We start from the raw sequence: 11,037 nt of genomic DNA on the forward strand, positions 1-11,037 counted from the left end.
TCTGGAAGAAGACTGGTCGGGCTGTTGCCACCTGCTAAACAAACTGGTCGAGGGCAGTAGAAAGGGACAAATACTTCTTTCAATAGCAATTACATTTACGAATAAAAGTTGTTCTTACTACATTTTTTTTTGAGTTGCTAGAGATTATAAGCAAACCACTATGTGCATCCCGGAAGGACATTCCAGGATAAATGCCCCTCTGGAAGACAGTGGAAATGACATGTGAATTTTAATGGAGTTATTGTTTTAAAGCATCAGCAGCAATTGCGTTGTCATCTTGATAGTGTAATTACGCTGAAGTTGTTGGGGAAAAAATACTACATTGGGGTTGAAATACATGGCAACTTGCACTGAAATGGTACTTTACACCCTGCCGCTGCAGTTTTAAATGACAGCTAAAATTTGCTTTTATTTGTGCGCTGCTTGGTCTGTTCTATAAAGAAAGATATGAGGCCCACAGTACGTGGGATTCAGTGCTACAACTTAATGCTAAAAAGGGGGAAAGCACTTTGTGTTGACTGTCGCCACCCTGCAGTCCTCTAGTTAACCAGTTCAGGTGCTTTCAGAAATACACAAGTAATTAAAATTCCATTTTTATTTCACTCATTTTAAAAAAGCAGACCACGCTGCCAACTACACACCACACAACACTGAAAATCCATTTCAGGGAAGCTGGACCATGTCCATAAAATACACACACTTAAAAACATAGAATGGACGTATGGGGATATTCCAGCAAAAGTAATGCATCAACCTCAGACTTCCAAAGTGAAGTACCAATAGTTCCAAATGACTACCAGCCAAATTTAAATAAAAGAGTTCAAAGTCGCCTATTTTCAGCCATTCTTGTGGCTCTGAGATTGCTATAAACCCCTCACCTCCCTTCCGTAATTTTCCCAAGAACACTACCTGGCTACGTAGGGAGCGTGTAGGGGCTGGTCCCCTAACGTCCACCTATGCCTCCCGACGCGTTTCACCGGTTACCCGGCTTCTTCAGGGGCATAAGTGAGTTGCGCGTGTCCAAGTCTGGTTTAAATAGGGTTCCGGTTTCTTTACTCGGCTGGATGCGTCTCCATTTCCGCGTACGTCACCAAGTGACGTTGAATCTCCGCCCACCGCATGAGTCAGCGCGGCTCCACATGAAATGCGCATGCGCGGCGCTACATACAGATTAGCGTCGCTTCTATGCCAACTGCGCATGCGTTCAGACTTCTCTTTATGTGAAATCAAGCCGCTTCTTTACCAGTGCGCATGCGTTACCTTGTATGCCACCGATTGAGCATCCCTGCGTTCCTGACAGTCTCGCTGCTGTCCCAGATGCGCATGCACCATCTAACAGAATGACACGCTTATGTATAATGGTACATGTCTGCCAGTACGCCTTATTGATTTATTAACAATGTACCAATGCAAATGTGCCACAGATAGTGGCCATTAGGAAGAAATCCTCTCATACGGATAGCTCAAATGAGTGATGTTACTAATTTGATTATTCAGCATATTTGATATATGATGAATTGTTGGAAGGTGGGCGTATTGCCTAATGCAAATGGAGAACCGGACCCCATCCAAATTATTTAAATTATGAAAAAATTAAGAAACTAAAGAAAGTTGAAAAAAATGAATGAAAAAAATAAATACTAAATGAAAAAGAAAAAATTATTTTTAAGAAACATTTTTTGGAGAAAAGGGTATTTTTTTGAAAATAAGAATTGGGAAGTGTCATAGAAAGGGGCTAAATGTGAAGCCCTCATTTAGGCCTGACGGTGCCATGGTATTCAACCAATAGATCCATTCCGCTTCGCGTTGAAGGAGTTTGTTATCCAAGTCTCCAACTCTGGTGGTGGACTTAATATGTTCTACAGCAGTGAATTTCATTGCTGCCTGATCTCCATTGTGGTATAAGTTTACGTGGTTAGCAACCGATGTATTTCTTTTGTTACGTACATCGCCCACATGTTCTAATATGCGTCTCCTAAATTCTCTTTTTGTCTTTCCAACGTATTTTTTACCACATACACATTCCATTATGTATATGACCCCCATGGTCTTACAGTTCATAAATTGTTTCAGGGTATATTCATTATTATCAAGTCTGCCATTGACCTTGGTGCTTTTGCATATAAAAGGGCATGCTAGACAATGTCCGCATCTGTAGCATCCCTTAGTATTGTGTGTTAGCCAAGTGGATTGTGCCGGATTACTGTAATGGCTACGTATAAGTCTGTCATTTAAATTTTTACTCCGTCTATAGGTAATTTGGGGATGGTTACCAATGACCTCTTTGAGATCAGCATCTTGTTCCAGGATATACCAATGTTTCTGTAAAATACTAGAGATTTCTTTTTGTTAACTACTGTAGTCACCTATCAGTCTTATTTGTTGTTTGCCATTCGACCCCTCTTCTGATTTTTTAGTTTTTTTAGTATTTTTATACTTTTTAGGGATGAGTAGGTTGCCACGGTTTGTTGGCTATTGATACATTATTTAACCTGCGGGTGTGTTGATACTTTGTAGTACTTGACTTCAGTTACTCAATTGAATCAATTATAAAGGGGGAAAGCACTAATAATGGGGTCCAGTAAAAAAAAAACCACAATGGTATTCCTTTACCATTTGAAACAAAAGAAGAGCTGCAAAAAACAAATAAATGAAGGCTTTAGTCACAAGACACGGTGCTTCCTCATTGCACCACTTTCCCCTATGGAAGCATTGGCAAAATTTCCATGGACAGGAAAATTGTTATATCCTTATATGTGTGCTGATGTGAGATGCTCTGTACTTAAAGGGCATGTACAGGCAAAAAAATAAAATCCAATTATAACTTTCTTTAATAAAAAAGAAACCTATTTCCAATATACTTCAATTAAAAAATGTGTACTGTTTTTATAAGAACCCTGACTTTATGCAGGGAAATTCTCCCTTCATTTACTGCTGTGGATAGGAATTGACAGACAGTCCCTAACTGCTGAGCAGGGAAACAATCATACTTATGAACAGCAGGGGGAGCCCCCGCCTTACTCGCCCAGCCATGCAGAACTCAAGCAGCTTTGTTTGTTTCCCTGTAGAGCAGTCGGCAACTATGTAGAGATTTGTATTGGATTTTATTTTTGCCTTTACATCCTCTTTACTGTTTCCAACTCCAGCTGCAGGGACAGTACCGTAACTAGAGTGGGACGGGCCCTGGTGCGTGACGCACAGACGGGCCCCCGTCCCCCTCCCTACGACCCGAAATTCAGTAGCGCGCGGTGCTGATGGGGGGGGGGACTTCAGTGGCGCGCTGCGCTGACGGGGGGGCCCTGAGGGGGTGCGGGCCCTGGCCCACTTGCACCCCTTGATCCCCCCGGTGGTTCCGCCACTGTGCAGGGACAAAGATCATGGAGCCAGATTTAAACAAATAAACTGGGATTCTATTTGGAGGATTATTTTGCTGCAGTCACTGTTTCTGCAGAGTTGGAGAAAGTTTGTATTAAACAATACAAAATCTATAAAATCCACATTAGATCACATGACAACACAGGACCCAGTGCAGTCTGCCTATTCTGAATATTAATCAGTCTTGCCGTATTGGCTTCTGACAGATATTATTTGACTTTTGCTGTTTTGATCATTTATGACAATCCTTAAGTAGCCCAGACCACAATGAGCATGTGCACAGTCTTGGTCTTGCAAAGATTTATAACAAAGTTACAAGATGGTGACCCCCTATGGCCAACTTTGAAAGCATAAATCCTTTGTTTGATTAGGCTTGTGGTGCAGTAAATTCATGTTTATGTTTAGTATACAAAATACAGCATTTCTAGCCTTATTCTATTTTAGACTTTACCTCCCCTTTAAACTGGCAAAGATATAGTAGTAATTTTCAGAACATGTGTGTGGATCATCCCAACATTTTTCGTGCCATGGCAATCAGTCATTTAGTCGATTGGACAGGTTAGAAGATTTCTGTTGGCTAACGATAATGGGGAAGATTTACTAAAGGGCGAGGGGGCGTCACTATTGAAAATTCACCAGAAATCTCATCTGCAGGGACATCGCCAATATACTAACAAGTGTAGAGGACAATTCGCTAGCCAAAGAGACCGTTGCTAGCGCAGTTTCGTGCCCTATTGCCAGGCGAATTTTCGCTTAAGTGAACGATCAATACTCCGCAAATTCACTAAAGTGCAAATTTTACAGAACGTTACCTCTTTCGCCACAGTTTCTTTTGCCAGCTTAGACCTGGTGAACTAATAAGCTACATCCTCCTCATGTGACATCATATCCTGTATACCAAAAAGTTATTAAAATTATATAAAAAAAAAGTTTGACAATTCCTATCCACAGCAGTAAATGAAGGGAGAATTTCACTCTATACAGTCAGGTTTCTTACAAAAATGGTACACATTTTTTAATCAAAGCATATTGGAGATAGTTTCTATTTCATTAAAGAAAGTAAAAATGGGATTTTTTTTTTTTCCCTTTACATGCCCTTTAAAGGCGAAAATTCACCCTTCATGAATTTGCCCCAATATCTCTATTGCTTATCTGACAATATCAGTGGGTGACAGTCTGCTATTTGTCAGACATAACTTTCGTACGATTACTGTCACGAATCGTTCGATCTTTGATGTTATGGAGTATTGGGTGTTTTTTCTACTGTGTTTATATGATTCCCACTTGGGAATTTCCGCATTTGGTGAATGGTGACGTCTAAACATGAAACTCACTGTATCATCCTCCACAATGTCATCTACACTGGGGGGACTTTTTTGTGGAACTTTTGAAAGTTTTTAAAAATGCACATGGGACATTGGCTTGGCTTAAAGCAAAACAACCATGTGTGCTCATGGGAATCATGATGATTACGTAGAACTACCTCTTGATAGTTTCAGTGGGTTGCTAATATCACACAATCCTTATGATGATCCCCTTAAGGGTACCCAAACATCTCGCTGCCCTGGGCATTCCATAGCTTTTGCATCTGCATGACATAAAGGAGTTGAGTACAGGGCTCTCCATTGTGCCCATCCATCATCCCCTCGGAATGCAGCCCCGGCACACACCACATTTAGACAGAGATGGAACTTGTAGAATTGCAAAGAACTGTACCTTCAGGCAGAAGAAGCAGGGTAAGGAAAAAGTACATAATAAAATGCCCTTTGAGCTTTGCCCAATCTTTCATAAATGATGCCAAAAGTCTCAACTGATTATTTAGAAACAGAATTATTTTATTCAGATTACCAATACATCACATTCCGCAGAGGGAAACACAAATCAAAATACTACTGTGTATAGTAATATCAATTATTATTTCACACTCATATAATAATAAATATATAATATTTAAATAGAATAAATAACAGTTCACTAATAAAAATATTAAATAAAAATATACATATTTGCTCATTATGTCAGCAGTATCCCAGTATCCTGATTGGAATAGTTGGGTGTCATATCAATAAACAATAAAAGTGTTAAAACCCTTCATGGGGTTACTTGTATATTCTCAGACAGAAAAACTCTGACTTTATAAAAGTCAAAGATTAAATAAATGCTGCAATGAGATTTCTGAACCATTTCCCTCTATTTTATGCTTTAGGAGTCTGCCTCAGTAGGAATTAGAATTCAAATACCAATATAAAGTGGAAGGCAGATATCTCCCAGCACCCCTTGGTCTGCTTTGTACTTAGTACATACATGCAGTTGGTTGGATTGTACACAGACAATCAGATAACTGAGAAAAGATTAAAATCTTTGATGGCTTCCTGGTTCTTCTGATGCACCATCTGCACCAGCTCATTTTCCCTTTGGGAAGTGCTGATGTACCAGCCTGGAAATGCAACCGATTCAAAGCTGTTCGTGGAGGTTTCATTGAGGCCATCCTGAGACTTCATGAAGATGAAACGGTTTAAGTCCTCACCCTTCACGTCTTTGATGTTGCTTATTTCCTAATGGAAGGAAGCACAAAACAATAAGGAAACAGACAATTCTAGGCTTGTCATATGGAAATGGATAACATTAGACATACAAGAATGGCCCATATCTTGATTATGAATAAAGCTGAACAATGGCTTTTAAATCACTTTTCACCCCAAAGTTCTTTTTCATTTGATTCAACCAGAACCAACATTATCTAACTCTAGGGCAGGGGTCACAAACCTTTTTTTACCTGTGAGCCACATTCAAATATAGAAAGAGTTCGGGAGCAACACAAACGTGAAAAAGTCCATTGGGGTGCCAAATAAGTGCTGTGATTGGCTATTGCGTAGCCTGTATGTGGACTGCAGCCTACAGGAGGCTCTACTTGTCACTATACTTAGTTTTTATCCAATTAAAATTTGCTTTCAAGCTTGGAATTCAAAAATAAGCTCCTGCTTTGAGGACCCTAAGAGCAACATCCAAGGGGTTGGAGAGCAAAATTTTGCTCAACTAAAAGCTCAGAATATTTTTGCATTTATAACAGCTCATTAAGGATACTGCAATGTGTATAGAATACTGGAATGTTATATTTTTTTCCTTGAAACCATAGAGGAAATACAGTTGTTTATCAGTTCCAAGGGGCCGTCATACATGTAAAAATAATTGAAAGTGGCTAAATGCAATGGCAGTATCTTAATATGTCATGGGGAGAGTATTGTTGACTTATTCCATTCCTTAACCATATCTATCCCTTATATTCATCTCCAAGAGTTACATCTTCTCCAAGTCTGGTTTCTTACCAGAGTCTTCATATCTTTTCATATGTTTTAATAAACCACCTCACAAGGTAGGTGAGTCTTACTGATGGGAATTTTGAGTTACCCAGCTTGAGTGAGCTGGGTTCCTACGGCCCATCCATTTACAAGCTATTACCCCTCTGGCATAGAAGAAAGTGATACTATTTAGTGGATGATACTAACCTCCAGATAAAGCTTTGGAGAGTCTTGGCCATCTTCTGTTGCTCTGCAAGACAGATACAGATTCTTTCCAGCGAGTCCCAAAGCAACGGGCCTTTTGCTTCCACCCTGATGCGGCTGTGTAGCATAAAAAGCCATGCTTACCTTCTCTGCAAAACAGAAGTGGTGAGACCATTAGAATAAAAGTGCAAGAGCTGTTTCCATTCCATTTATACATGGCAAAGTCATGACCCCCAAAAATAATTGTTTGACTTGTTTTAAACTAACACAGGTAAAGGACCTGTTATCCAGAATGCTCGATACCTAGGGTTTTCAGGATAAGGGATCTTTCTGGAATTTGCATCTTCATACCTTACGTCTACTAGAAAATCATATAAACATGAAATAAACCTGGCTGGTTTTGCTTCCAATAAGGATTAATTATATCTTAGTTGGGATCAAGTACAAGGTACTGTTTTATTATTACAGAGAAAAAGGAAATCATTTTTAACATTTTGGATTATTTGGATAATAAACGGCCTTTCCTAAATTCAGAGCTTTCTGGATAACAGCTTTCTGGATAACTGATCCTACACCTGTACATCATAACTTCTACAGATATGGGATATCGGAAACCCCTTATCTAGAAAGTGCCGATTTAAGAGAAGGTCATCTCCCGTAGACTCCTTTTTAATCAAATAATCAACATTTTTATAATATGTTTTCTTTTTCACTGTAATAATAAAACAGTACCTTATACAGGCATGGGATCTGCTATCAACCCATTATCCAGAAAGCTCTGAATTACGGAAAGGCCTTCTTCCATAGACTCCACTTATAAATGATCCAGATTTTTAAGACATTTTTTTTCCTCTGTTATAATAAAACAGTAGCTTGTACTTGATCCCAACTAAGATATAATAAATCCCAATTGGAAGCAGATGATTTCCTGATAGACTTAAAATTCCTATTTAGTAGACTTTCTTTAAAGGGTTATTTACTAAAATCCGAATGGATCTCATATTTAATTTAAAAAAAACACGACCAAACTCCCATGCAGATTTTAGCTTAATTATTAATAAAAAAATTGGATCGCCGAAAAATAATAAAATCTAATGAAAACATGAATTGATAACATTTTTCAGGCTATTCCCCGAATTGCTCAATTTTTTGGGGCTTTTTTTCCCAAATCACTCGATTTTTTTCGTGTTTTTTTCTGAAAACCCCCAAAAAATTTAATTTTCTTGCGAATACCCGATAACTTAAATTTGAGATATGTGCCTCTCCCATTGATTTATACAAGACCTTGACAGGTCTCAGATGGCAGATTTTTGGATTCTGGCCCTTTGCAGCATCGAGGTATAATAAATCTAAAAAAAATTATTTTTTTTCCCTCTAAAAATTTGATTTTTCTAGTGAAAAAACTCAAATTTTCGGACTCTAATAAATAACCCCCTAAAAGTATGGAGATCCAAATTACCTAAACCCCAGGTCCCAAGCATTCTGGATAACAGATCACAAGAGATTTACTTGTACTTCTACTGATTCTATATAATACAGGGTAAACTTACCCTCTCTTTGAATGTTAGCCCCTTGTAACTGCAAAGCCACCAGCTGGGCATTCTCATGGAACTTCTGCATGACAAAGCATTTGTTTGAAGTATCCTTAATCCTGCAAGTGGTGGCCCTCTGATAGCGGTATGTGGAAGCGGAGGCGTAAGTTTCTTTGGCTTGGCTGAAACCAATTTCCTCTGGAAATAAAAACACAGGAGCACTTGTAAGTTTTATGTAAGTGTTTTGGAGATGCCTTTATAAGTAAATGATCAAAGCATGGGTTAGCGATTTGGCATTAGAATTTAGGAGGAGACTGGTTTAACAGAACTACTCTGGTTTTACAGTACAAATAACGAGATGGATTGGCAACATTCCTTGGCAGTGATTCAAGTTTCTGGGAAGTCTGATAATTGCTGGAAAACAGTAACTCCTGCACTCCCTGGGAAAACAGTAATGGGCCACGAAACATTGGTGATGATTCAAAACAAACAAATTAATATAGATATAGGTAGATATCATTTATGTGAGTGTATAGGAGGGTTGGTGTAAGTGTGTGTATGTATGGACACTGGGGTTCATTTGGAGTGGTTGAACTTGATGGACTTTGGTCTTTTTTTCAACCCAACTTAACTATGTAATTATGTAAACATGGATAGCCTGTGGCTCTTCACCTTTTTAGCTGTTGGTTACTCCTCTAGGAATTATAGCTCAACAAAAGCAGCAAAGGCACAAGGTGATATTGTCTATGGTACATTCACAAATTTTGGGACTGGCCCTCCCGAGCCTATGGTTGAAGAGGAGGGGTATCTCTGGCCAGTTGGGGTGAATTTTGTTTACTGTGTATTTCTATTGCCAAGGCTTTCACATTATATCTGTTACTAGGTGGGAGCAATGCACCAAATCCAGAATTTTGGGAATGGGCCAAATACTGGGACCTCTAAATCTCTTGCAGGTTTAGATTACACAGTCACACAGAGCAATTAGGTGGAAAATCTGTGTGTGACACTAGCCTAATGATCTGGATTTGGTTGGCCGAGCATTAACAGTTTGGGCTGAAACCTGCAAAACTGTGGGGATTCAGATAAATTCAGATAAATCCTGACCCATTGCTACTGTGTGTCTTTTGTCTTAATGTGCACATTTACTGTCCTCCCATTTAATTTACCTTCCACAAAAATGCTATCCAGAAGGCCTAATAAATCCTCATCCCCGAAAAATCGTTCTTTTCCCCTTTTCAGTTTCTCCACGGCAACCACAAGGACGACAGCTTTTCTGAAGGAGTGTAAGGATCCTTTTCCATGGGTTATCTGCACATGAATATCCAGGGAGCAATGGCTGGTGCTTGACTGCCACTGAGCAGCATCTTCCATGTCGTCCTGAGGAAACAAAGGGAATATTTAATCAGTATAATGCTGCTTGGTCCATGTGAGTATATGGTAATCCATCATAAACACAGCAAACAATACACATTTTTTATGACTTTAACCAAACCTTCCTACATTTTGGAAATAGAAAGAGGGACAAATAGATTTTCAGCACAGACTGTGGCCATGTCCCCTAATTACCATGTTACAAAATTTGCTAACTTTTTTCCTTTAGCTGGAAATTAGTTTCTTTGAAGCCAAGAGTACAATTGCCATAGTGATGTGGCCCTACCCAAAGTTCAAAAGAGTTAGCAGGGAGCTGAGGGGGGATTGAGTGGTTTAATTGCCAGATAGCAGCAGACCCAGGGGCATCCTGATCAGTTTTAGGAACTTCAAGTAACAATTATTTACAAAAGCAGCTCCGTGAAAAATTGGTCAACATGACCCATAGGCAACGTTTAATAGACATTAGTATTTTGAAGAGTAGTCTTTTTAGTGTCAGTGTCACTTTAAATGGGTCGTTCACCTTTAAAATAACTTTAAGTTGATGTAGAGAGTAATATTTTGTGGTCTTTGAGTTATTTCGATTTTGCAATTTACACTGCTCTTCATTATCATTATATCAGCTTTTCAATACTCATTCATTATTAAAAATTTACCTTCATTCCCGATGGGCTATCACTGTAAAACATTTCATCGTCGCCGCTGAAAATAAAAATAAAAAACTTTAACATATATATACATTTTTAATCCTCAGGGCAGAAAAAAATGACGGCTATAGAATCAGATCCCATACCTGTAGCCCTCCATGGGAATGGAACTCAAGTCAGGAACCAATGCCATTTTTTTAGCTCTGTTTGTGGAAAAGAGAAATGAAAGCAGGATTATAATGTGTCTAAAAATGAGGAGGACATGCAGATGTATAAGGAGGTGGAAGATCTATAAATACACTGCAGCTGATACCTTTAATGGGTGTCCCAAGGGCAGGTGGTGTGCTGGCTTCTTTCTAATGCTAATACTGCTAATGTCTCCGCTCATCGCTTTTATACACTGTCAGCCAAGAGCCACTTCCTACTGGTTATGCAACACAGGAGTTTCTCATCCTTTATTCTCTGAGCAAGTGCAGTGCACATACAAAGCATGCAAGAACAATACCCTCTTGTGACGTCAGCTGGGATTTTCCTTCATTACAGTGGATGAGAATGAGGGTCAAAAAAGTAAACTTGTCATCTGCAAAATAAATAAACAAACGTTTAAACTTT

At 39.0% G+C, this 11,037-nt stretch overlaps 1 protein-coding gene across 1 annotated transcript; it reads right to left on the bottom strand.

The window, feature by feature from the left end:
- Positions 1-5,189: 5,189 nt before the first annotated feature.
- Positions 5,190-10,792, bottom strand: il1b.S (interleukin 1 beta S homeolog). Its single transcript, NM_001085605.1, is given in 7 exon segments — positions 5,190-5,930; positions 6,882-7,027; positions 8,429-8,608; positions 9,577-9,787; positions 10,435-10,480; positions 10,572-10,628; positions 10,739-10,792. Coding segments are annotated over 6 exon segments (852 nt in total). The 5' UTR covers positions 10,619-10,628; positions 10,739-10,792; the 3' UTR covers positions 5,190-5,708.
- Between the last annotated feature and the right edge of the window lie 245 nt (positions 10,793-11,037).

The sequence above is a fragment of the Xenopus laevis genome, chromosome 3S, assembly GCF_017654675.1.
Source record: "Xenopus laevis strain J_2021 chromosome 3S, Xenopus_laevis_v10.1, whole genome shotgun sequence".
NCBI lineage: Eukaryota > Metazoa > Chordata > Amphibia > Anura > Pipidae > Xenopus > Xenopus laevis.